We start from the raw sequence: 27,968 nt of genomic DNA, 5'->3' as shown, positions 1-27,968 counted from the left end.
ACAATCCATTCATATATTTTGCATCAAGTATTATATATCAAAAATAAAAATATTTAAGGTCAAAGTTGAAGAATAAAGACTTTAAAAATCAAAAGTGGACAATAAATATGGGACGGAGGGAGTATATTCTTACAAATTTATCAACATAAAAATAAATATATTCACAAAAAAATTAATACAAACATTCATACATAAATGAATCATATTTTAACATAGAATTAATAAAGAACTTCACAACTTAATATATTTAATTCACAGCTTAAAACAGTCAATTCACAATTTATAACACAAAATTCACAACTTAATATAATATATTTACTATTTAATACACAAAATATATAGTCACAACCTTATTTTCAACTTAAGACTTACATTTATACTTTCAGATCTATATACACTAGTGTTTTTTTTTGAAGTTTATTTACATAAATATTAAAAGTTTAAATTTTACGTACTTTAATGAAATTAGATAAAATCACATGTGTATAAAGCTTATTTCATCTCATATTACATAAGCAAACAAAAAATTCATGTAGCACCCGGTTCCTGGTATGTATTTCATTCAAGTATTATTCATTTTTGGCCTAGGACTCGGCGAGTTGATGGCCCAACTCATCGAGTAGGAGCGACTTGGACTCGAAAGTTTAATGACCTACTCGACGAGTCAGCGTCCAGAATCGACAAGTAGACAGTGTCTGGACAAAACCCTAATCTAAGGGATTGCACCCTATTTAAGCATCTCATTCGGCCTCCCTTCGTCCCTATTGCTTTCAGGACTCTCCATATCAAACCCTAATCGTTTGTGTAAAGATCTAAGGCCTTTGTGGTGGTTTTTGGTGATTTTGGAACATAAGAAGGAAGAGAAAGGCTTGAGGAATCAAGAGGAAGCCAGAGGAGTTCGAGTTTGTGCACCCTCTACAGTTCTTTAGAGGTATAAAGCTGATACCTTTCTCTTTCATGTTTTAGATCCCTTTTTGGGGTGATTTAGGGATTTTAGGAGCCATTCTTGGTGACCAGTCATGAGTGCAAGCATTGTTGGGGGCTAATACTTCAGATCCAACGTCTTTAAGGGGTTATAAGGCAGAAAGGGACTGATTTTGGAGCCTTAGAGAGCCTCATGCATCTTAAGAGTCTCATTTAGGGCCATTTGAGCTCATAGTCCCATGCATGCACGCAAAGTTTGTAACTTTACGTGCTAGATCGATCCTAGAAGCGTAGATCTATCTTTTGGTCAAGTGTTTTACATCAGAAATCGAGAAATGAGACTTGGTCATTCTCGACGCGGCGATTCGTTCTTGGGACTCGGCGATTCCATGGCTTGACTTCCCTTTTCTGTTATGGTTCGAAGGAACCCAGTGAGTGTTAGAGTGGTTTTAGAGGGTCCGGGGGAGTGACCCAACGCATTGGATGTAGACATAGACCTGGAAATTGTAGGACTCGGCGAGTGTATGAGCAGACTCGGCAAGTCCAAGGCAATATCCCAACTTTCAAAGATGAATTCGACGAGTTGTTAATACAACTCGGCAAGTCAAGGACAAGACTTGTTCATAGGATGGGGATGAACTCGACGAGTTGTTCTCAACTCGGCGAGTCAGATGAAAGTCCATTCGAGGTTGTTTTAGAAGGAGAACTTGCCGATTCGTTGCTAAACTCGACGAGTAGAAGCATGAAGAAGGTCAGATGAAAGGATAGGGACTCGACGAGTTGGCGGCCCAACTCGGCGAGTCAGGTCAACTGGAAGTTGACTTTGACTTTGACTTGGTCAGGGGTAAAATAGTCATTTTACCCTAAGAGTAGTTATCAGTGTCTGATTAAGTGTTTTATGGATTTATAGCCGGAGGATCACCGGAGCAGCAGTCAGACATATGTCGATCAGCTTTTCAGCAGTCAGCCTTACGAGGTGAGTTACCTTCCAGTAGAAGTGGATCTAAGGCACCAATGCCGGCCCACCAGTAGGAGTCGTATGTTAGATGATTGTCTTTGTGATATTCATCTAGGTTTGCTGCTACCTGATATGTTATGTGCTAGTATGATATGATGTTATATGCTAGTAGCAGTAGGGGAGATAGTCCCCAAGATTTTCGGTCGATAGGGCCGAAGGGGGTAGTCATACCCAGTCATGCTAGAAAGAATATGATTATGTGTTGCATGTTATGTGATAGTAGTAGTAGAGGGGTGAAATAGTCCCAAGTATCCGGTCGAGAGGACCGAAGGGGTAGGTCGGGCACCCAGATATGTTTGATAGTATATATATGTTATGTGATTGTATGGTATGCAGTACGATGGGGGAACTCACTAAGCTTCGTGCTTACAGTTTTCAGTTTTGTTTCAGGTACCTCTTCAACGAAGGGGAAGGAGCTGACGCGGTAGCTGCACATCATACACACACACACATTGGATAGAATTGCTTGAGCTTGTTTCCTTTTTGTCTAAATGTCGTTTGCTTTGTGCTTTGTGGGACTCTAAGTGATGGGAGTTAGCTATTAGGTGGGTACGTTAGGTCACATGCAATCAGGTTTGAATAACCTCAGAGTGTCGGATTTGACCCTATTGCATAGCTCTTGTTTGAGTCCTAACCGTTGTATGGATGAGTCCCTTGCTCGAAGGATTATCTGAGCTTCCTGGCATGTGATTGTATCCATATGGTGGCTAATTGGTGTTGCAAAGAGGCCTTCAACAGCTGAGAACTGGTTTGGGTGGAGTTAGAGGTACCCTAGGGCAAGCCTAGGATGATAATAGCATAGATTAGTAATAGTAGAAGGGACTTGGTAGAGTCGAGGCAGTTCTTGAGGAAAGTACGGATAGATGTGGAAGGTAGTATGGCTCGTACTACTAAAATCAGAGGATCCGTACTTGAGTCGAGGAAGGCTGAGACGAGACCAGGAAACTTGTAGTAGATGTTATCCCTCTAGATATATCAGTATTTCTGACGGTTGTCGTTGTGTGTTTTCAGAATGGTGGTACTACGCCCTAGACTAGCAGTTGGCAGTTCAGGAGAGGGATCAGGTTCGGGTTCGGGCTTCGAGCCAGTGGACGAGAGGTTACGCGAGTTTATCGCGTCGAAGATCACTAGAGGCATCCTTAATGCGACCTCAGTTATCTTTGGGTTGATCAAGGAAGGGATAGTAGAGTTGATGGTGGAGCGCCTCAGGGCATTCAGGAGTAACATGGCGACCAGTCAGTCAGGATCACGCACACTGTCCTTTAAGGACTTCAAGGGAAGTGGTGCGTCGGATTTCCATGGGGCGAAGGACCCCATTGCTGCCAGACGATGGATTGCAGACATTGAGTCTGCACAGTTGACTAGCTTCTGCCCCGAGGGTCGAAGGTGCGATATGCAGCAGGATGCTTGAGGGACCGGGCCAGGGATTGGTAGGAGTCGGTTGGTGACTCTGGGAGCCTCGGCTATTGAGGCTTTGACATGGCCGGATTTTGTGACCCAGTTCAAAGCTGAGTTCGCGCCTGCGGTGGAACTCCAGCAGTTGGCCCGGGAGTTCGTGGATATGAGATAGACGATGGAGACAGTGGCAGAGATCACCGCCAAGTTCCGAGAGAGGGCGTTACTGGTGCCCCAATATGCGGGAGACGAGGATATGAGGAGGACCCACTACCATGACATGCTGCGAGCCGACATTCGGGAGCATGTCAGTTTTCAGCTTGTCCTACCCTAGATTCCATGATTGCCAGGACAAGGGAGAGGGAGATTGACCTGGAGCACATCCGGAAGAGGAAGGCCGAGGAGGGACAAGTGACTGGGGCTTTGGGGAAGAAGCCCAAGGGATCAGACGTTGGGCCAAAAGGACAGCAGGGCTGAGGCCGCTGCAGGAAATGCGGCAAGTCACATGAGGGAGCGTGCAGGTTGGGATCGTCGGGATGCTATAAGTACGGCAAGTTGGGGCATTTCAGCAAGGATTGTACCGCCCCTACACCCACTATTCAGACATCTGAGTTGTTGTGTTTCCATTGCAACCAGAGGGGCCATAAGAAGGCCAATTGCCCCCAGTTGACAGCAGCAGCGCCAGTGAAGGCGCCAGCTCTAGCGACCCTGCGGATTACGGATGGCCGACAGGGCAAGTTAGAGGCTCCAGTGGTGAGGAGTCAGGCCTTCCAGTTGACTACCAAGGAGGCACGCGCGCACCCAATGTGGTGGTGGGTATGATTCTTTCTCCCTAATTTATTCATATGATGCTTATGGTATTGATATATGCTCTGTATTATATATGTTTAGGACCGTTCCATGTGAACGGTATCCCTAGTTCAGGTGTTGTTTCATTCGGGCGCTGCTCGATCGTTTGTTTCTCTTGCGCTTAGCAAGAAGGTTCTTGAGTCCGCGGGCATGTTAGATTGTCCTCTAGAGGTCAAGATTGCAGACGACCGGTCTGTGCGAGCATCAGAGGTCTTCCAGGATTGTCTTTTGAGGTTGTTCGAGGAGCATTATCTACTGGATATGGTTCCCATATCGTTGAGGGGGAACAAGGTTATTATTGGTATGGATTGGCTAAGCCCCAATGAGGCAGTGATTGACTGCGCGCAGCAGTTGGTCCGGATTAGCTGGTGATTCAGGGCGAGAGGCCACGAGGACCAGTTTATGTTCGGCAACGAGCGCTAGGAGCTACCTTCAACAGGGTTGCGCAGGATACGTCGCCTATGTTATGGAAATTCGGGAGGCGGGAGGGGCGACGGTGGGTGATGTGCTAGTAGTGTGAGAGTTTGCGAATGTATTCCCCTAGGAGTTGCCCGGGATACCTCCTGAGATGCAGGAGTTGTCTACACAGCTACAGGAGCTGTTAGACAAGGGATTCATTAGGCTGAGCAGTTCGCCCTGAGGAGCCCCGATTCTGTTTGTGAAGAAGAAGGACGGGTCGCATCCGATGTGTATAGATTATCAGGAGCTGAATAAGGTAATGGTGAAGAATCGTTACCCACTCCCGGGGATCGATGACCTCTTTGACCAGCTATAGGGAGCATTTTAGTTCTCCAATATTGATTTGCGTTCAGGTTATCATCAGATGAGGGTCAGAGAGGAGGATGTACAGAAAACTGCCTTTCAGACGCATTATGATCACTATGAGTTCGTGATGATGCCTTTCGGGCTCACCGATGCTCCTGCCGCGTTCATAGATCTCATGAACCGCGTGTGTAAACCGATGTTGGATCGGTTCGTGATAGTTTTCATTGATAACATCTTGGTTTATTCCAAGATGCAAGAGCAGCATGAGGAACACATGCGGGAGGTTCTAGATACTTTGAGGAGGGAGAACTTATATGTTAACTTCTCCAAGTGCGAGTTCTAGTTGTGCAAGGTGCAGTTTCTTGGGCACCTTGTCAACTAGAACGGGATATCGGTTGACCCGGCCAAAGTGGAGGCCGTGATGAGATGGGAAGTTCTAAGGTCTCCATCTGAGATTTAGAGTTTCCTAGGATTAGTCGGCTATTATCAGAGACTAATCCATGATTTCTCCAAGATAGTCGTACCCCTGACCAGGCTGACGAGGAAAGTCGTGGTCTTTCGTTGGGTGCCTGAGCAGCAGGCTGCATTTGAGACGTTGAGACATAGATTGTGCGAGGCGCAAATCTTAGCCCTGCCAGAGGGCATGGAGGATTTTTTTCGTATACTGCGATGCGTCCATATCGGGTTTGGGCACAGTTTTGATGTAGAGAGGACATGTTATTGCTTACGCTTCGAGGCAGCTGAAGCCTCACGAGGCGAATTATCCGACGCATGATTTGGAGCTAGGGGCTGTTGTTTTTGCCCTCAAGATTTTGCGTCATTACCTCTAGAGGGTTCGTTATACCATCTACACGGACCACAAGAGTCTGAGGTATCTCATGGATCAGCCGAATCTGAATATGAGGCAGTGTCGGTGGCTTGATGTGGTGAAGGATTATGATTGCGGGATCCTCTACCATCTGGGGAAGGCCAATGTTGTGGCTGACGCGCTTAGCCGCAAGGCAACGCCGATCAAGGGTATCTGTATGAGGATGACCGTGGTGACTCCGCTGTTGGAGCGGATCTGAGAGGCCCAACAGGAGGCCATGAAGGAGGAACACCGGAAGAATGAGTATGTTGTGGGTCAGGTTTCCTCCTTCGACTATGATAGCCGAGGGTTGTTGACCCTTCACCGTAGGGTGTGGGTCCCCTATCATGGAGGCATGCGTCAGATATTTATGGAGGAGGCACACAAATCCAGGTTTTCTATCCATCCTGGGGCGACGAAGATGTAATTATTATTAGTATTTTAAGGTCAAATGTTATAAATTGGATTTTTGGGGGTTAAAAGTGTAATTATGGGGTTTAAAATTGTAAAGACTTTTGAGGGTCGAGGGTTGTTTGTTATCTTTTGGAATTAGATTGGAAGAAATCTTGGAAGCAAGGGACTATATGGTAAATTTGGGACTTTAATTGAAAGCCTTTTGGGATGGAGGGACCAGAAGTGTAATTTTGCAAAAGATTTAAGTGGTTGGGATTTATAACCCGCCACCTTTGTCATTCAAACCCTAGTTGCCTTCTATCAGCCATCTCTCTCTCTCTCTCTCTCTCTCTCTCTCTCTCTCTCTCTCCGTCTTCAACCTCCGGCTGCCATCTCCTTGTTAAAGCTCGACCAACCGGTGTCTCTGTTGTCGGCAAGGACGTGAATGATATAGAGGCTATCGGGAGGGACCACCAAGACCATGGAGGGTGCTGCCAAACCCTAGTCGCTGCCTTCGGTTGAAGACTGTCGAGCCCTCGCCGCCTTGCTGCGGTCGGTGCTGCCATTTCCAACAAGAAGAAAGGTTGAGGATCGGAGTCGGACGACGGGAATCACTTTCATTCAACCTAAGTCGCCGAGCAACCATTGATTTTCAGCTAACCGTCACCTCCCCCGCTATATTCATTTCTTTTCCTTCTTATGTTTGTCATCATCGCGTCTCAGCCTCGTTGGCGCCGCCATGACTGCCGTCGTTATGCTACTCATGGTGTTGTTGTTGTCGTTATGCGCCACCGGTGGCGGTTGTGCTCAAAATCTCGAGGAAGGGCCTGTTGTGTATCTTGATTAACTGGGAACCAACAAAAAAACCACCACCACCACCACCACCACGAGGTGGTGGCTGCCGACATGAAATCGCTACTACCGCTGCCATATGTCACCAAAAGGGTGGTTGGTTTCCCATTTCGAGCAAGAGTCGTGTTTGATGGGTTGTATAGTCGGAGAATCGAGGAAGACCGCCACTGCCACCACCGTGAGGTGGTAGCTGACGTCGTGTACCACCGTGGGTGGGTGTATTTTCGTGTGTATGTGTTTGTAATTAGATTAGGGTGTGCGTGTGTTGATCGGATGGGCATTGTAATTGTAACAAATCGGAATAATGAAAAGGAAAAAATCAAAACCACCATCGTGAGGTGGTGGCTGCCGCCACCGGCCGCCGTGTCGGGTGGCAGTGTGCCTTGTTGGATCGTGACTAGTTTGGGACGTTTGGACAATGGACTAAAACCCTAATGGGCCTTGTAAGCCCTAATGGGCCCAATAAAGCCTAATGGGCTTAACGATATCCTAGTGGGCCTAATAGGCCCAATAAAGCCCTTGTTGACCTAAAATCCCAACAAATTGATAAATGGGCTAGTATTTAGGTTGGAAAAAAAAAACCATAATGCCAATAAAACCCTAATTTGGGGAATTAATCGGGACACACGAGAATTATTTAATAACCGGATATTAAATAATAATCATTAGCAAAAAATTAATCTAAGTAATATTGAACTTAATGGATTAAACCCTTAATGGATTAAGTCCTTAATGGGTTAACTGAGAAGACTTAACCCTAATCATCATTTTATGTGAAAACCCTAATTTCACTTGGGTGTACTATTGGGCCTTTCAATTGGGCCTTAATGATTGGGTTACTAATGGGCCATCCAAGATCAAGCAAATGGACTAGAACAATTAATGGGCTTTAGGGTAAGACCTATATGAGGGGTTGGGCCCAATTTGGAAAATTAGGCCATAGATGGGCCATAGTTGGGCCTAGATGATTATGAGACATTGGGCCATGAAATGCTAATTGTTTGGGCTGGGATTAATGGTTGGGCCTTAGGGTAAGACCTTTTAAAGGTTGGGCCCAATTTGGAAAATTGGGTCATATGTGGGGCCTTGATTCCTATTTTGACTTTGGGCCTATGGATTGGGCCTTGGGCTTGAATAAAGCCAAACAAGGGGGTAATGTAGTGATTATCCAAAGTATGTACTTATGGTTATGTATTGGAACCCAATTATTAATTGGTTGTTATTTTAGTGTTAACAGTTCGAGAATCTGTCATCCAGCAGCTGGGGTTGAGTCAGCGGGACTTCAGCAGTGTGAGGTGAGTTACCTTCCCGCAAGGGTGGGTCTAAGGCCACAATGCCGGCCCACCAATAGGAGGTGTTTATGAGATGATTGTCTTTGTGATAATTATCTGGTTTGCTCTTATTTGATGTGTTATTTGCTAGGATGCTATGATTATGTGATGATATATTAGTTAGATATTGGTTGAAAGATATTGAAGGGGTAGATAGTTTCCGTACATGCCTAGCAATATGATTATGATTACTTAATGATATATTTGTTGGTTACCGGTTGAAAGATACTGATGGCGGTTACCGGTTGAAAGATATCGATGGCAGTTACCGGTTGAAAGATACTGAAGGGGTATACAGAACCCATGCATGCTTATTTGTCTGTTTATGATATGTTAGTATGTGATCAGTATGTTTATGATATGTTAGTATGTGATCAGTATGTTTATGATATGTTAGTATGTGATCAATATGCTTATGATATGTTATTATGTGATAGTGGTAGGGGTGAACTAGTCCCCGGTGTAACACCCCAAAATACGAGCCAAAAATTTCATTTTTGAAAACATATATTTAGCAAAACATTCGAATAAAACGTTTACTGGTCATAACATCTTATAAAGATATCGCATGTCTAAAAAGAACATTTCAATAACATAAAAATGTCAGAGTACAAATCCCCAGGAAGGTCTCATGATGCGGAATATGAAACATGTGTGTGATGAGCTGCTACCGCGCCAGCTCCTTCCCCTTCGAAGAAGAGGTACCTGAAACCAAAAATGAAAACTGTAAGCACGAAGCTTAGTGAGTTCCCCCATCGTACCGCATATCATACAATCACATATCATACATATTGTCGGGCATTTCTGGGGTGCCCGACCTACCCGGTGCGGCTATTCTGGGGAGCCGGCCTACCCGTGTCAAGCCGTTCTGGGGTGCTGACTACCCATGTCACGCCGTTCTGGGGTGCTGACTACCCTTCGGTCCTGACGACCGAACCTCGGGGACTAGTCCCCTCCTACTACCTCTATCGCATATAACGTAAAAATCCAGCATGCAAACATATCATCATATACTGTCAGACGTATCTGGGGTGTCTGACTACCCTTCGGTCCTAACTACCGAACTCTATTACTATCACATGTAACATATCATGCTAGCATATAACATATCAGGTAGTAGCAAACCTAGATGATATCACAAAGACAATCATCTACCATACATTTCCTACTGGTGGGCCGGCATTGTGGCCTTAGACCCACCGCTACTGGAAGGTAACTCACCTCGAAGTAGCTGCTGATCTGTGTGGGAAAGGTATGTCTGCTGCGGCTGCTGCTGCTTCGGAAATCCTCCGATTGTAATTCCCACCAAACACTTAATCAATTACTGCTAACCGCCCTCAGGGTAAATTGTCCATTTACCCTTAACAAGTCATGAGTCAAGTCACAGTCAACTGCCAGTTGACCAGACTCGCCGAGTGGGCTAGCCAACTCGCCGAGTCCCTTTCCTTTAGTCTGACCATAAGTCCGTCTCTACTCGTCGAGTTAAGCGTAGACTTGACGAGTCTTCCTTCTATACCCAAGGCCAATAGTCATTCATCCTACTCGCCGAGTTGTATGAGCAACTTGCCGAGTTCATCTTCATCCGAAGAACACTCTAAGTTGTGACTTGCCGAGTTGTATGAACAACTCGCCGAGTTGTTCTTGAGACAAGGAGATTGTTGTGAACTCGCCGAGTCGTTGCAATGACTCGCCGAGTGACTTCATGAGTGAGTCTGACTTCCAACCCACTGAGTCATACCCTATGACTCACCACGCCAACTCGCAACACAAAAGGGGAACAACCCGGGGACTCGCGACCCGACTCGCCGAGTCTGATGAACGACTCGCCGAGTCTGCCTCATGCAAAAACTATACATGCGGTTTTGCTTGAATCCAATCCATGTCATTCGTAGATCTGGGTTCCTAGGGCCTGGTTTACACGTAAAGTTTCCAACTTTACGTGTAGATAATCACCAATGAAGGTTTTAGGGCTCAAAGTGCACCAAAAGGGGTAGATCTAGGACTTTCATGCAATATGACTCCATAAAGGCAGTAGATCCAAGCTCCAGGGACTAAATCATGCCTAGATCTAAAGGCTAACAACTTATTACAACCCACCAAGCACAAACAAGCTTGAAGAATGGCTCAAAAAGGACTTTCATGAAGCTATTAGGGACTACAAGCTTGAAAACAGAGGGGAAACGAGCTATACCTCAAGGAAAACGTTGAGATGTCACAAAAATGCTTGGCCTCCTTCTCCTCTTCTTGATCTACTCCTCTTTCTCCTCAAAAACTTCAAGAACACACCCAAAACACTTCAATCTCACAAGGAAAAGGGCAAAGACGATGTAGGGAGCTCTGAGGGTGAATGGGAGCGAGGTTGGGGCGGAAATGAGTGTTTAAATAGGGTGCAAACCCTTGAAATTTAGGGTTTCAACAGACAGCGGTGACTCGCCGAGTCGCCAACTTAAACGTGCCCCCGGACCGCGTCCCTACTCGGCGAGTTGGACCTACAACTCGTCGAGTCCAAGGCTAAAATGACAATTACTAGGATAAATTTTACGTACCAGGAACCAGGTGCTACAAATCTCCCCCACTTATTTTAGACTTCGTCCTCGAAGTCTGCCGCTCGATCCTGAAACAGCTCGGGGTAATGCTCCATCATTTCTTCCACCGGTTCCCAAGTCCATTCCGAACCCTTGCGGTGCTGCCATTGCACTTTCACTAGCTCCACCCTCTTGTTCCTTAGATCCTTCGACTTCCAGTCGAGAATTGCGACTGGGAGCTCAATGTAATTCAGGCTGTCATCAACCTATATATCCTCTAATGGCACCACCGCTGAATCATCCACGAGACACTTTCGCAGCTAGGAGACATGGAAGGTGTTGTGGATCTGGCTGAGCTCGGATGGCAGATCCAGCATATATGCCACCTTGCCCACCCGGGCTGCAACCCTGAACGGTCCAATGAATCTCGGGCCCAACTTGCCCCGCTTCCTGAATCGAATGACGTCTTTCCAAGGCGACACCTTAAGGAGAACCATATCCCCGACCTAGAACTCCAGGTCTGATCGACGCTTGTCGGCGTAACTTTTCTGCCGACTTTGCGCAGTCTGAAGCCTACTCCGAACCTGCTGGATTCTCTCAGTCGTCTTGAGCACCACCTCGGTGCTCCCCATGACCATTTGGCCAACTTCACCCCAGCATATCGGGGTCCTGCACCTCCGACCGTACAACATCTCGAATGGGGGACGATCAATACTCGCGTGATAGCTGTTGTTGTACGAGAACTCAGCCAAAGGAAGATAGGTATCCTAGCTACCACCAAAATCTAACACGCACGCCCGCAACATATCCTCCAAAGTCTGGATGGTCCGCTCACTCTGACCATACGTCTGCGGGTGAAAAGCGGTGCTAAAATGCAGACGAGTGCCCAACTCATCATGAAACCTCTTCCAAAACCTGGAAGTGAACCGCACATCTCGATCTGATATCACTAACACTGGCACCCCGTGTCGCGCCACTATCTCCCTGATATAGATATCAGACAACTTTTCGACCGAGATACTCTCCGGAATCGGAATAAAATGGGCGCTCTTGGTCAACCGATCCACGATGACCCAAATCGAATCTACTCCTCGCGCCGTTCGTGGAAGCTTCGTGATAAAATCCATCGTAATATCCTCTCATTTCCACAACGGGATATCCAACGGCTGCATCTTGCCGTGCGGTCTCTGATGCTCGGCCTTGACCTTCCTGCAGGTCAAACACCGCTCGACGTACCACGCCACATCCCACTTCATGCAGGGCCACCAATAGTCCAGACGAATATCCCGATACATCTTCGTTGCCCCTGGATGAATAGAGAATCGGGATTTTTGTGCGCCTCCTCCATCAAGATCTGGTGCACGCCTCCGTGATACGGCACCCACACCCTACGGTGTAGTGTCAACAACCCCCGGCTATCATAATCAAAGGAGGTGACTTGACCCACTATTCTCTCACTCTTCCGATGCTCCTCCTTTATAGCCTCCTGTTGAGCCTCCCAAATCTGCTCCAACAGGGGAGTCACCACAGTCATCCTCATGCAAACATCCCTGATCGGCGCCGCCTTGCGGCTAAGCGTATCGGCCACCACATTGGCCTTCTCCAGGTGGTAAAGGATCTCGCAATCATAATCCTTCACCACGTCCAACCACCGACGCTGCCTCATGTTCAGATTCGGCTGATCCATGAGGTACCTCAAACTCTTATGGTCCGTGTAAATAGTACAACGAACCCCGTAAAGGTAATGTCGCCAAATCTTGAGGGCAAAGACCACCGCCCCCAACTCTAAATCGTGTGTCGGATAGTTCGCCTCGTGAGGCTTCAGCTACCTCGAGGCATAAGCAATGACATGCCCCCTCTGCATCAACACTGCGCCTAAACCTGAGATCGACGCATCGCAATATACCACAAAATCCTCCATGCCCTCGGGCAGGGCTAAGATCGGTGCCTCGCACAATCTCTGCCTCAGAGTCTCGAACGCTGCCTGCTGCTCAGGCCCCCACCGAAAGACCACGGCTTTCCTAGTCAACCGTGTCAGGGGTACGACTATCTTGGAGAAATCCTGAATGAACCTCCGATAGTAGCCTGCCAATCCTAGGAAACTCCGAATCTCGGATGGAGACTTCGGAACCTCCCACCTCATCACGGCCTCCACCTTGGCCGGGTCTACTGAAATCCCGTTCTGATTGACGAGGTGCCCAAGAAACTGCACCTCGCGCAACCAAAACTCACATTTGAAGAACTTGGCGTACAATCTCTCCCTCCTCGGGGTCTCCAATACCTCTCTCAGATGCTCCTCATGCTCCTCCTGAGTCTTGGAATAAACCAAGATGTCATCAATGAAAACTATCACAGACCGATCCAACATCGATCTGCACACGCGGTTCATGAGGTCCATGAACGTGGCAGGAGCATTAGTGAGCCCAAACGGCATCACCACGAACTCATAATGGCCATAACGCGTCCGAAACGCGATCTTCTGTATATCCTCCTCTCTAACGCTCATCTGATGATAGCCTGAACGCAAATCGATCTTCGAGAACCAAGATGTTCCCTTCAACTGATCAAAGAGATCATCAATCCTCGGGAGTGGGTAATGGTTCTTCACCGTTACCTTATTCAGCTCCCGATAATCTATACACATCTGATGCGACCCATCCTTCTTCTTCACAAATAGGATCGGGGCTCCCCAGGGCGAACTGCTCGGACGAATAAATCCCTTGTCCAGCAGCTCCTGCAGCTGCGTAGACAACTCCTGCATCTCGGGAGGAGCCAACCAATAGGGTGCCTTGGCTATCAGAGCCGCACCAGGAAGTAGGTCGATCCTGAACTCTACCTGGTGCTCCGGAGGTATTGCAGGAAGCTCCTCCGGGAACACATCAGCGTAGTCTCGTACCACTGGAACCTCGCTCACCGTCGCCTTACCCGTCTCCCGGGTATCCATAACATACGCGACATATCCCGCGCATCCCTGCTGAAGGTAGCGCCTAGCTCTCGCTGCTGAACATACTATAGGTCCACGCTGTGGACTCTCGCCGTGGATCACCAACTCTCCCCCGCTTGGGGTCCTGACCCGCACTAGCTGTTGTGCGCAATCTATCACCGCCCCATTAGGGCTCAACCAATCCATGCCTATAATCACCTTGTTCCCCCGCAACGGTATGGGAACCAAATCCACCAAATAACGCTCCTCAAATAACCTCAAAACACAATCCCTGAACACTGTTGATGCTCGCACCGATCGATCACCGGCAATCTCTACCTCTAAAGGGCAATCCAACATGCCCGAGGACTCAGTAAACCTCTTGCTAAGCGCAAGGGAAACAAATGATCGGGTGGCAACCGAGTCGAACAACACCTGAACCAAAATACCGTTCACATGGAACGATCCTAATGCATATACACAGAGCACAAATCAATAACATAACATCATAAAATAAAATAGAGAGAAAGAATCATACCCGTCACCACATCGGGTGCGGCGCGTGCCTCTTCTGCTGTCAGCTAAAACGCCCGGCTCCTCACCACTGGAGCATCTGCCTTGCCCTACCGGCCGTCCGTAATCCGCAGGGTAGCTAGAGCTGGCGCCTTAACTGGTGCTGATGATGTCAACTGGGGGCAATTGGCCTTCTTGTGGCCCCTCTGGTTGCAGTGAAAACACAGCAACTCTGATGTCTGAATCACAGGTGCAGGGGCGGTACAATCCCTGCTGAAATGCCCCGTCTTGCCGCACTTATAGCAGCCGGACGATCCTAATCTACATGCCCCCTCATGAGGCCTGCCGCATTTCCTGCAGCGGCTCGGTCCTGACTGGCCTTTCGGCCTACCATCTGATCCCTTGGGCTTCTTCCCCGAAGCCCCTCCTCTCTGTCCCTCCTCAGTCTTCCTCTTCCGGACGTGCTCCAGATCTATCTCTCTCTCCCTCGCCCTGGCAATCATAGAGTCCAAGGTAGGGCAAAATTAAAAACTGACATGCTCTCGAATATCAGCTCGGAGCATGTCATGGTAGCGGGTCCTCCTCATGTCCTCATCACCCGCATACTGGGGCACTAATAATGCCCTCTCCCGGAACTTGGCGGTGATCTCCGCCATAGTCTCCGTCGTCTGTCTCATATCTAGGAACTCCCTGGCTAGCTGTTGAAGCTCGACAGCCGGCGCAAACTCTGCCCTGAACCTGGTCACGAAGTCCGACCAGGTCATCGCCTCGACAGCCGAGGCTCCCAACGAGTCACCGACGGACTCCCACCAATCCCTAGCTCGATCTCTCAAACATCCTGCTGTAAATCTCACCTTCGACCCCTCAGGGCAGAAGCTAATCGTCTGTGCAGACTCAATGTCTGCAATCCATCGTCTGGCAGCTATGGGGTCCTTCGCCCCATGAAAATCCGGCGCACCACTGCCCCGAAAGTCCTTGAAGGACAGTGTGCGGGATCCTGACTGGCCAAATGCCATGTCACTCCTAAATGCCCGGAGGCGATCCTCCATCATCTCCAATATCCCTTCCTTGATCGACCCGAAGATAATGGGGGTCGACTCAAGGATGCCTCTGGTGATCTCTGACGCGATGAACTCGCGTAGCCCCTCATCTACTGGCTCGGAACCTGATCATGAACCCGATCCCTCTCCTGTACTGCCAACTGCTGGCCTCGAACGTAGTACCACCATTCTGAAATACAAAAGAAATAACAACTGTTAGTGATAATGATACCTCTGGAGGGATCACACCTACTACAAGTTCCCTGGTCTTATCTTGGCATTCCTCGATTCGGGTACGGATCCTCTGCCTTCAGTAGTATGGGCCCATACTACCTTCCACATCTATTCGTATCTTCTCCAAGGACTGTCGTGACTCCACCAAGTCCTTTTCACTACCGCTGATCTTTGCTACTCTTATCCTAGGCTTACCCTAGGAAACCTCTGACTCCACCCAAACCAGTCCTCAGCTGCTGAAGGCCTCTTGGTGATGCCAATTAGCCATCACCTTAATACAATCACATGTGACGAGGCTCGGATAATCCTTCGAGTGAGGGACTCATCCCTACCACGGTTAGGACTCAAACAAGAGCTACGCAATAAGGTCAAATCCAACACTCTGAGATTATTCAACCCTGGTCACATGTGACTTTAACGTATTCACCTAACAACTAACTCCCATCACTTCAAAGCCCACATAGCACAAAGCAACAGCATTTGGACATACAGGAAACAATTTCAAGCAGCTCTATCCTCGTAGAGAAAAACTGGACTAGCATACAATGATAAACTCGTACTATCAGGAATAACCTAAACAGGCTACCCTACTGTTGTCTACTCAATTCTAGCATGCAACTTTTCATATACTGAAGCACAGAAAGCAGGCACATAAGGCATCACTCCTATATCCTTAGTCTAATTCTAGCATGCTATTCTACAGAAACTGATAAACATATATAAACTTGTATGGGTGCATTGGGGATTACTTACTTGAGCTCGGCCGGTCGCGCACATCACACACTTCGTTCCTTCTTAAAACACTTTACTTAACCTTTTGGAAAACATTTTCTTTTTCAAAATCTTTTAATCCCTCGATTTGAGTTCAGACACCCCCCGAAGGTGTGTCCGAATCCCTCAAACCAGGGCTCTGATACCAACTTGTAACACCCCAAAATACGAGCCAAAAATTTCATTTTTGAAAACCTATATTTAGCAAAACATTCGAATAAAACGTTTACTGGTCATAACATCTTATAAAGATATCGCATGTCTAAAAAGAACATTTCAATAACATAAAAATGTTAGAGTACAAATCCCCAGGAATGTCTCATGATGCAGAATACGAAACATGTGTATGATGGACTGCTACCGCGCCAGCTCCTTCCCCTTCGAAGAAGAGGTACCTGAAACCAAAAATGAAAACTGTAAGCACAAAGCTTAGTGAATTCCCTCATCGTACCGCATATCATACAATCACATATCATACATATTGCCGGGCATTTCTGGGGTGCCCGACCTACCCGGTACGACCATTCTGGGGTGCCGACCTACCCGTGTCAAGCCGTTATGGGGTGCTGACTACCCATGTCACGTCGTTCTAGGGTGCTGACTACCCTTCGGTCTTGACGACCGAACCTCGGGGACTAGTCCCCTCCTACTACCTCTATCGCATATAACGTAAAAAGCCAACATGCAAACATATCATCATATACTGTCAGACGTATCTGGGGTGTCTGACTACCCTTCGGTCCTAACTACCAAACTCTATTACTATCACATGTAACATATCATGTTAGCATATAACATATCAGATAGTAGCAAACCTAGATGATATCACAAAGACAATCATCTACCATACATTTCCTACTGGTGGTCCGGCATTGTGGCCTTAGACCCACCGCTACTGGAAGGTAACTCACCTCGAAGTAGCTGCTGATCTGTGTAAGAAAAGTCTGTCTGCTGCGGCTGCTGCTGCTTTGGAAATCCTCCGACTGTAATTCCCACCAAACACTTAATCAATTACTGCTAACCGCCCTCAGGGTAAATTGTCCATTTACCCTTAACAAGTCATGAGTCAAGTCACAATCAACTGCCAGGTGACCAGACTCGCCGAGTTGGCTAGCCAACTCGCCGAGTCCCTTTCCTTTAGTTTGACCATAAGTCCGTCTCTACTCGTCGAGTTAAGAGTAGACTCGACGATTCTTCCTTCTATACCCAAGGCCAATAGTCCTTCATCCTACTCGCCGAGTTCATCTTCATCCGAAGAACACTCTAAGATGTGACTCGCCGAGTTGTATGAACAACTCGCCGAGTTGTTCTTAAGACAAGGAGATTGTCGTGAACTCGTCGAGTCGTTGCAATGACTCGCCGAGTGACTTCATGAGTGAGTCTGACTTCCAACCCACTGAGTCATACCCTATGACTCACCACTCCAACTCGCAACACAAAAGGGGAACAACTCGGGGACTCGCGACCTGACTCGCCGAGTCTGCCTCATGCAAAAACTATACACGCGATTTTGCTTGAATCTAGTCCATGCCATTCGTAGATCTGGGTTCCTAAGGCCTGGTTTACATGTAAAGTTTCCAACTTTACGTGTAGATAATCACCAATGAAGGTTTCAGGGCTCAAAGTGCACCAAAAGGGGTAGATCTAGGACTTTCATGCAATATGACTCCATAAAGGCAGTAGATCCAAGCTCCAGGGACTAAATCATGCCTAGATCTAAAGGCTAACAACTTATTACAACCCACCAAGCACAAACAAGCTTGAAGAATGGCTCAAAAAGGACTTTCATGAAGCTATTAGGGACTACAAGCTTGAAAACAGAGGGGAAACGAGCTATACCTCAAGGAAAACGTTGAGATGTCACAAAAATGCTTGGCCTCCTTCTCCTCTTCTTGATCTACTCCTCTTTCTCCTCAAAAACTTCAAGAACACACCCAAAACACTTCAATCTCACAAGGAAAAGGGCAAAGACGATGTAGGGAGCTCTGAGGGTGAATGGGGGCGAGGTTGGGGCGGAAATGAGTGTTTAAATAAGGTGCAAACCCTTGAAATTTAGGGTTTCAACAAACAGCGGTGACTCGCACGAGTCCAAAATATGGACTCGCCGAGTCGTCAACTTAAACGTGCCCCCGGACCGCGTCCCTACTCGGCGAGTTGGACCTACAACTCGCCGAGTCCAAGGCTAAAATGACAATTACTAGGATAAATTTTACGTACCAGGAACCAGGTGCTACACCCGGTTACCGGTTGAAAGATACCGATGGCAGATACCGGTTGAAAGATACAGATTGCAGTTACCGGTTGAAAGATACTGATGACAAATACCGGTTGAAAGATACTGAGGGTATTATTTGGTATGTGGTATGATCGGGGAACTCACTAAGCTTCGTGTTTATGATTTACAGTATTGGTTTCAGGTGCTTTGTTTTTAAAGGAAAGGAGTCGGCTCGATCGCAGTGCATCACACTATGTTTTCCGCAAACAGGATCCTTGGGATTACACTCTGATATGGTTTTATGATACTATGTTTTGATTATTGACACTTTGGTTTTGACATGAGATATTATTATGAAAGTTTTTATATTGATTGGTTTTATACAATAACTTAATCAAAACGAAATTTTTGGCCTTGAATTTTGGGATATTACACAGTGGTACAACGCCAAAGAAGACTAAACCCGAATATGCAAGTAGTCATGAAGAAAAAGGTGCTAAAACTTTTGGATATCGGGATTATTTATTCGATATCGGATAGCCAATGGGTGAGTCCGGTGCACGTAGTACCCAAAAAATGAGGAATGACGACAGTCACCAACAAGGAGAACGAGCTCATTCCAACAAGAACGGTAACCGGTTGGCGTGTGTGCTTCGATTATCGTAGGCAAAACGATGCTACATGCAAATATCATTTTCCATAACCTTTATTTATTTTTCTTTGCTCTAGATTCCTGGAAATTTTTAGTCTAAGTGAGTTGTTGTTTTGGCAAAAAGATTGACGAAATTTAGAGAAAGATTTGAGAAACGGCGAGAAAGGCGAGAGTTGAGCATTCCGAGTGCTATTTTTAGCAAACAAGTGAAGCGTCATGTTCAAGAAATGTTTATCTTTGTTGGTGCTAAGGAATTTTGAAGAAATATGTTGTATACAGCACTTATTTGTGCCATTTTTCTCTCAACACAATGTGGTATCCACCACCACAATGTGTCGTTGCAGACAGAACAACAAAAAATTATTCCAGCAAGCCGAACATGGTGTGTTCCTTTTTACCACGAGGTGGTTCCTTGTCAAGTCCTATTTTCGAGTCTAATCATATACATTCTGAAGTAAAAATGTCCAAGTCTTTGAGTCACGTTTTGTAGCGGTCAACCACTTCTGTTTCCACACTTTTGAGCAAGTTATCCTACACACATGCAACGCAATTGAAGATGCATCTTCTATCCCAGGAGAGTCTGTTCCTTTGTCTCCCTTTTTAATTTTATGTTTTGCATAGCATGCAATGAGGACATTGCATGAATTAAGTGTGGGGTAGGGGTTATATTGCATTAGAGAAAAAAAAAGCATTTGATTTTTCAAAATTTGCATTGCTAGTTTTCAAATTTTACATTCATATACACTTGAAATAATAATTTAATTTAGGAAAACCTAGTTAATTAAAAATTTTACTAGTATTGGATTGGATGATTCGATGAGAGCCCAAATGTTTACCCGAGCAACACATGTTATAGAGTATTTGTGGCTTCCCATTTCCTAGTGAAAAGTCATGAAGTATGAAAAGTAATCTGGTAGCTTATATGATGTAACAAGTTTTGCAGCCTATACCTGAAATCCATCCAGGAGAGCTTATGTAGTCAATGCACTTAGACTAATGCCTCTAACCAATAAAGGTTAAAGTTAAGCTCCTAGATTAAGCATGTACGACTTCGGGTGACAGATTAAAAAAAGACAGAAATTACCAAAAAGTTGAAGAATTTTAGAGCTGGCAAAGTATGAAATCTAAAGATCAAAAAGTTTGAAGAAATTATAGAAGTGAAGATACCAGAATCAAACAACAAGTTGGTGAATTTAAAGAATTGAAAGGCAAATATCAAAGAAGAGATGAATTCCAAAGAGCTCCATTGTGGTATCAAGTTCTAATTCTTTCTAGAGTTTATGTATGCTTGGTAGTTTAACCAAAAAACACATTGAGGTTAAGAAAGATTTATGGGGATGGATTTGGAAGATTGCAAAAATAAATGTTGTATAAACTAAGGGTGAAGGTTCATATGGACTGTGAGTACTTAGGAATGAGAAGTTTTTAGGAATCATAGACACAAATGCATGCATTGCGGTCTTGGGATAATGGATGGGTTTGAAATGGATTGTTTTAGGCGATATTGGTCAGATAATAAAAATCAATTTGCTTGGGGGCAAACAAAGAATAAGTATGGGGTATTTTGATATGTACACATCTATACATATAATTATACATCATATCTTAATATTTTTAATTATTTTATGCTTATTATAGAACAAAATGTGCTTACTTTGTTATGTATTTTGTTGTAAGGATAAAAGATATACTTGGAGCAAAAAGGAAGCTGGAAGCTAAGGAATTTGAATGAAGACTATTAAATGAAGAATAATGCACTAAACACGTCCTAGTGACTTTCGCACGACGTGGTGTTTTGACCTTTTCCGATTGACTTCGAAGACTTGTTGAATACATGATAACAATGAAGACCACGATGTCGTGGCATTGGTTTAAATCGTTTCTTTTGTTTCTTGCTTTAGTTTGATAATTGATTTAGTTAATTGTTAGTTTAGCTTATTTAATTAAGTTTCTAGTCTTCCAAATTAGATAAAAAAAACCTTTTTTCTAAATTTCTTAGTAATTTAGTTAGTAGTAGGTAAGAATTAACTAATAATATCGTATCTTTAATTCTTTACCTATTCTTTATAATGGGGTTATCCGGTTTCTTTTTTTGATATAAAATTTATATATAATCACATTATAAAAAATCCAACATTATTAAATAAACTTCCAACCTTATTAAACAAAAATAAGGATGTGTGTTGCATAGACTATTAATTATTTCAATAATATTCTTATACTTATTATATACATTTTTATTTATTTTTAATACTTTTGGTCCTTTTATTGGGATTTTATGTTTTATTTTTATATTTTTATCGGTTGCCATAATTTTTTAGTACAACATAGAATCATTATCTTGTAATAATTTAATTAGAGTTTAATTAAATGATGTTTAAATGAAAGTTGTTTATAATTATAAATTGTAATATAAATGACAAAAATATAATTAATATAAAGCATTTAAAACTTAAAAAGATACTTATCTAATGTGATTATGGCAACCATAAAAAAAATAAGTAGAAAGGTTTAAAAATATATTTTAATTAAAAAGGTTTAAGATATTTTATTCTGACGTGAAAAAAAATCTTATGAAAATGTCTAATCATCCCCTTAGGGTACATGAATAGTAGACCCAATCATATATTGTTTAGCCTCGTTGAGAAAAAAAAAAAGCTATTTTCTAAACAAATTACTTTATAAACATTAATATTCTTTTAAATAAAAAATTGTCCTATTTTCTATTGTAATTGTGTGAGAACTTTGTATTCATTTCTTTAACAAATTACATATTTATAAATGGGGAAATTCTATTTGTACTCTCAATTGCTTTGTGTACCCTCTATATGAGTGTAATAATGCTTGTATACCCCTCATGATGTTACGATTTATATGAGTAAGAGGAATATATATAGTAGCACCCTATAAATGAACCAACAATAAAAAAGAATAAAGCATTGTTGCAGCCTTTTATTATATTAACAATAGTTTAGTATTTCAAGTTTCAATAATATCACATTATATTAAAGAAAGATAAAAAGTTGTAGAAATCACATTCACAATTCAATAAAACAGTTCAAACTCTCATTTATGGTATTCACAACTTATTTGATTTGTTAACTTATTTGATTTGTTGAATCTTTTCATCAAACACGTTTTACGCACCATACTAAATCACATTTTAATAGAGCATTTCAAAACTATCATTCCCAATTTAATATAAGATTTGGGGCTTTCATTCATAACAGGTTCAAAACATACCTCATTTTCATTGGTGGCCGACCTCAAATCCAAATCTAGCGACGGTAAAGCATGCAGTGGTCGGTTTCATATTCTCGGCAACATCAGTAGTTGTTTTTACTGGTGGTTCGTGGTGGTGATTTCTGGACCGATATCTGATTTGTGTTGGTGGCCCTCAATTCCAAATTTGATGTAGATCAGGTGATATCTGATGTAGATCTATTGAGATCTGAACAGATCTAGTGATAGATCAGAAAAGGTGGTGGCGATTTTTATGTCGGTGAATGAGATGACGTTAGTAGAAGTCGTCGAATGACTAGGTAATGGTGATGTTGTCAACAGAGGAACCACCACCAGTCAAGAGGAACCACCACAAGTCATCAGGTGAAAGACGAGTTTTCAAATTCTCTTCAGATCTAGATCTAACCACAAAACAAATTCTTTGGCTTTAGATCTTAGAGTTTGTTTTGATGAAGTCGGTTACCAAAAAACAATCAACAAAACATGAACCATAGATATCAAAAAGAGAGCGGAGACAAAGCAGATCTGGAAGGAGATGGTTGTAGTCCTCATTGTAACTTCATAGATCTACGTTCGAATATTGTAGATCTAGAGTCGAATATTATATATATGAGCTAGAAAGCACGGATCTAAAATCAACTAGAGCTTGTACATCTTTGACGGGGAAGAGGTAACGACGATTCCAGATATGAAATTCGTCGCTGACGGTGATTGCTGTGGTGCGGTGGTTGTGTTCATCAAAGGTGGTTAAAAAAAGATGAGAAAGTTTTTTTTTTGGGTAATTATGAAAGATTGTTATCTGATTAATGATTAAAGGTTATGAAATGAGTTTCACAAAGATCATTGTGACCTTATTGTTTTTTTCTATTTATTAGAAAAATAAAAAAATATCTTAAACATAAATTAAAAATGAATTATTTTTACGGTTTTTAATCTTTTATGGTTCACATTTAATCTTTTATATATATATATATATATATATATATATATATATATATATATTAAAATTTGACAAAGTTAGGAATAATAAATTTTTGATGATCTTCATTTTGACACACCACTTACCAAAGTTTCATATGTTTAGTCCCTTAGTTAACTTTTGATGACCCATTTTGCTACACCACTTCTTATGACTTCTAGCTTTTGTTTTCACGATTAACAAAAAGAAAAACAAAAAAACGTCGCGAGGCTAAGCCCGAGGTATTTTTAATAATTAACATTAAGATGGTAGATCCTCAACTATGGATATATTTCTCTATAACACAATAATACCAGTCAAATTCCAATTTCTGCGTAACTTAGTTCTCTATTGCATATCCAAACAAACATATAACATACAGTTTATTTTTGTTTGATCTCGTTTGTTAATGATAGTCATTTAATTAAACCAGGATATAGAAGAATCGTGAACACAACTCATAAAAAAACACAAAATGGATCTTAGGAAAATCAACTAATCATTGCGTAGACGGAAACAAAATACTTGATAAATATTATATTAATGAAGGATCTAAAGAAGTTTAAAGTATCATCAAATCCAATTAAGGAATTTATAACGCAGTTTTTTCATAATCATCATCGATCCAAACACTTGAATAATAATAAACGTAACATTTAAAAAATTTGTAAAAAAATGGAAGCTAAGTAAAGAAAACAAGACAGATTGAAATCAACATCAAGTAGCATACGATAGACTTAAGAACTGATCCCGGTGATTTTTTTATGATAGAATTAAAACGCAAGTTGTATACTTGTAACGGCAGCAAGATCACCAATATACCAGGACTATCTACCCTAATGGAAAAACAACCGCATTTACAGGCCGTAATGGGCCAGAATGGGCCGCATGTCTTCTTCTAAATTCTAAACTCTGAAGTCATCCAAAAACAAAATTGATATATATTTGGCGACGTAAATGTAGAAGAAGAAAAAGCATCTCAGAATTACTTTCCCCGTTGTTTTCTTCATTATGAATCAAAGTGCAAGGATGACGAAGTCTGATTATCATCATCGATGCTAATTCCAATCCCACATAAACATCTAAAAACTAAACCATTCAGATACAAAAGCAATTTAATCAAACCAGGATATACAAGAATCGTGAATACAACTCGTATGAAAACAGAAAAAGGATCCGAGGAAAATCAACTAATCACTATGTAGAGGGAAATAAAATAGGAGATAGATATTATATAAATGAAGGATCTCAGGAAGTTTAAACTATCATCAGATCCGATTAAGGAATTTACAGATAGATAACGCAGTTTCTTCATAAGCATCATCGATCCAACACTTGAATAATTAATCAACATAACATCTAAAAAATTTGTAACAAAATGAAAGACAAGTAAAGAAAACAAGACAGATTGAGATCAACATCAAGTAGCATACGAGAATCATGAAAGCAATTTAATCAAACCAGGATATACAAGAATCATGAATACAATTCGTATGAAAACACAAAACAGATCTGAGGAAAATCAACTAATCATTTCGTAGAGGGAAATAAAATACGTGATAGATATTATATAAATGAAGGATCTCAAGAAGTTTAAACTATCATCAAATCCGATTAAGGAATTTACAGATAGATAACGCAGTTTTTTCATAATCATCATCGATCCAACACTTGAATAATTAATCAACATAACATTTAAAAAATTTGTAACAAAATGAAAGACAAGTAAAGAAAACAAGACAGATTGAGATCAACATAAAGTAGCATATGATCGACTTGAGAACGCCTGATGATTTATGATAAATTTAAAACGCAAGCTGTATACTTATAACGGCAGCAACATCACCATTATACGGGGACTATGAACCCTAATGGAAAAACAACGCATTTACAGGCCGTAATGGGCCAGAATGGGCCGCATGTCTTCTTCTAAATTCTAAACTCTAAAGTCAAACAAAAACATTACAGTTTTAATAAACAAGTAAAGAAATTGATATATATTTGGCAACGTAAATGTAGAAGAAAAAGCATCTCAGAAATACTTTCCCCGTTGTTTTCTTCAGTATGAATCAAAGTGCAAGGATGACGAAGTCTGATTATCATCATCGATGCTAATTCAAATCCCACATAAACATCTAAAAACTAAATCGTTCAGATATAAAAGCAATTTTATACTGGTGTAATGGGAAGAAATGTGAAGCATATGCTACAATAAACAAATTAAGAAAAGTATGATGTTAGTCTGGCATTAAACCCAAAACAAAAAGACCTCAAAATCCAAAATAAACGACTGAAGGAATTGAATTCTGTCCCGTGTTTTGTTGGCAGGAAATGGGAAGGAATTCAATTCCATTCCTTATAATACTTCTGTTAGCTTTGTGAATTGGTTAAAGGCCATATCTTGCCGATTAAAAGGTGCCTAAAGCTGCATACCAACTACTAAAAAACAAAAAGAAAGAAATCAAGATAGTATAGAATTTTATCTGAGATATGGTCATAAGAAAACACAAAACATAAATTCATCTACTATAATATCACAAATACAGTTTCCACTTAGTAAAAAAAACATAAGAAAATCAAGTAAAAACAATGTACCTGAGAACGATCATTGAGCATCTGTTATAATGCTTGTCAGCCCTCAACTCCTGAACTGCACTTGGATTTTGCAAAAATGTGACAATTGGAGCCGCTGCCACCTCCAGAGACTTCAATCTTGCCACTACCTCTACTCTCCAGTAAGAACTCACAGCCTCGGAACAACTACATATATACATATAGATCTATAAATACGCATTATAAATTTTCACAGGATATTTTCTAAACACACATTAAACTTTATGAGTAGTGCTGAAAACCTCATAAAATTGGTGCAGATTTAAAGCAATATCTGTATCCATTTTATCGTTCGAAGCTACTACATTTAGCATCTGAATATCAAACTGTAACACTTCTCTTTATCTCGAACGAGGGTTTTAGAAACACGGGTATTCAGTATTCACACATGGATAATTGAAAAAACGGAAAAAATAGTAACAAAAATCATATGTAAATAGAGAGTTTACTACCTTGAGGAACATCTTCGGTATGGTAAAGGGACTTGGTGGATATCCATGGCGTAATCAACTGTTGTTCAAAAGCTCGATCTCAGATTTAAGGATTTGACCTTTTGGGTAAAGCTCGCGTTCTTGAGTGAATTCCAACAGCGGAAACACCAGATGCCTGTCGAGCTTCGGAGCAATTCGAGGTGTCAGATCGTATTTCGCCGTCGCCATGATTTGATTTGATGTTTTTTTAGGTTTCCCTTCGATTAAATATATATATGGAGGTAGATGGTGGCTACGATGCTGTTGTTAGGGTTTTGTGGCTCTCCTCGCCTTTCTTTTCGTTATTCGCTCTTTCTTCTGTCGTATGCGACTTTCGGCCCTCGATCTTTAATCAATGTTACAACTCATTCCTATCTTTTGATTTTGTTATTTTCTTTATAGAGTTTTAACTTTTTTTTTATAATGAAAGTTCTAAAATTCTATTAAAGTTCTAATAATATTAGTTAAGTTTTTAATTATAATTTTGTCACCATTTAGCAATTAGGTAAAACTATATCATGTTCACCAGGTAACCATCCTACGTGGATGCCACGTGGAAGTTTCTTTTAAAAATCCTATAAAATTAATTTTATCTTTAAGGGACCAAGATCAAGAAAATCAACATCTTTAAGGGATCATTTTTTAAAATAAAGATTGAAGGGGAAGCATCCATTTGGAGGCTTGGTGACACAAGAGAGTTTCAAAACATTATCACCAGTCATATACAGAGCAAACCATAAGACATCATTGTTGATAACATGGTAGCACATGATCTTTATGATTGAACAGCTCGTGTTGTGGGTCCCTCCGATGATACCTAAGGTACCCGAGAACAAGATCCACATTCATTGAAGGACCAACCACAGTAAGAACATTGTAATCATTACACATAGGGAAATATAATACATTAATACTACTCAAATTCCAATTTCTACGTAACTTAATTTGTTTATTTTGGATTTTGATGTCTTTTTGTTTAGGGTTTAATGTCGGACTAACGTCAACTTCTCATTAAAAACAGATTCAACTTACAAGATAAACCTCACTACACGGATCCTATACTACACTCTTCGCTCAATATTGTTCTATCATAACAAATATCAACAACATGAAACCCTAACTAAGAGTTCTAGGAGATAAAAAAAACAAAAAAAACAAAAAAAAAATAGCATCATATAGATAATCTCGAGAGTATATTGTAAGCTAAAAATGAAAACCTAATTCTTTCCATTTATATATAGCATACAAGAATACAATATGTCTCACTATACATGTATGAATACAATTGTATCATTTAAGAGGATATAGTTGTCATACTATAAGTTCCAAAACCTTTAGTGCGTCCAGTTAAAGCTCCACACGTAGAAGCATCCAAGCTCTCACATACAATCATTTTAAAGTTGCATCTCTACTTTGATAACAATACCTAACAGCCCC

At 42.3% G+C, this 27,968-nt stretch overlaps 1 protein-coding gene and 5 non-coding genes across 10 annotated transcripts; all 6 read right to left on the bottom strand.

Annotated features, from left to right (window-relative positions):
• Window positions 1-7,710: 7,710 nt before the first annotated feature.
• On the bottom strand, window positions 7,711-26,803 carry LOC111908045 (uncharacterized). 5 transcript variants are annotated; one of them, XM_052764179.1, is made up of 4 exons: window positions 26,514-26,803; window positions 26,044-26,208; window positions 22,491-22,891; window positions 7,711-16,775 (listed from the first exon to the last, which is right to left on the bottom strand). In XM_052764179.1, exon 4 carries the CDS (start codon window positions 14,180-14,182, stop codon window positions 12,725-12,727), a length of 1,458 nt encoding a protein of 485 aa, XP_052620139.1. In that variant the 5' UTR covers window positions 14,183-16,775; window positions 22,491-22,891; window positions 26,044-26,208; window positions 26,514-26,803; the 3' UTR covers window positions 7,711-12,724. The 5 variants fall into 5 exon arrangements, 3 of the variants coding, with proteins under 3 accessions (XP_052620139.1, XP_023759636.2, XP_023759635.1); XM_023903868.3 differs by lacking the exon at window positions 22,491-22,891; XM_023903867.3 differs by lacking the exon at window positions 7,711-16,775 and having other exon boundaries at window positions 21,909-22,891; window positions 26,514-26,782.
• On the bottom strand, window positions 23,994-24,078 carry LOC111908056 (small nucleolar RNA snoR27). The gene has a single exon (XR_002855750.1). It is a non-coding gene; the product is annotated as a small nucleolar RNA snoR27 (small nucleolar RNA).
• Window positions 24,421-24,510, bottom strand: LOC111908052 (small nucleolar RNA snoR26). The gene has a single exon (XR_002855746.1). It is a non-coding gene; the product is annotated as a small nucleolar RNA snoR26 (small nucleolar RNA).
• LOC111908055 (small nucleolar RNA snoR27) lies at window positions 24,689-24,781 on the bottom strand. The gene has a single exon (XR_002855749.1). It is a non-coding gene; the product is annotated as a small nucleolar RNA snoR27 (small nucleolar RNA).
• Window positions 25,025-25,117, bottom strand: LOC111908054 (small nucleolar RNA snoR27). Its single transcript, XR_002855748.1, has one exon. It is a non-coding gene; the product is annotated as a small nucleolar RNA snoR27 (small nucleolar RNA).
• LOC111908053 (small nucleolar RNA snoR26) lies at window positions 25,474-25,563 on the bottom strand. The gene has a single exon (XR_002855747.1). It is a non-coding gene; the product is annotated as a small nucleolar RNA snoR26 (small nucleolar RNA).
• Window positions 26,804-27,968: the final 1,165 nt, after the last annotated feature.

Source organism: Lactuca sativa, chromosome 5 (assembly GCF_002870075.4).
Source record: "Lactuca sativa cultivar Salinas chromosome 5, Lsat_Salinas_v11, whole genome shotgun sequence".
Classification (NCBI taxonomy): domain Eukaryota; kingdom Viridiplantae; phylum Streptophyta; class Magnoliopsida; order Asterales; family Asteraceae; genus Lactuca; species Lactuca sativa.
Note: the sequence above shows the minus strand (reverse complement) of the source record. Positions and strands in the feature narration are given on the sequence as shown.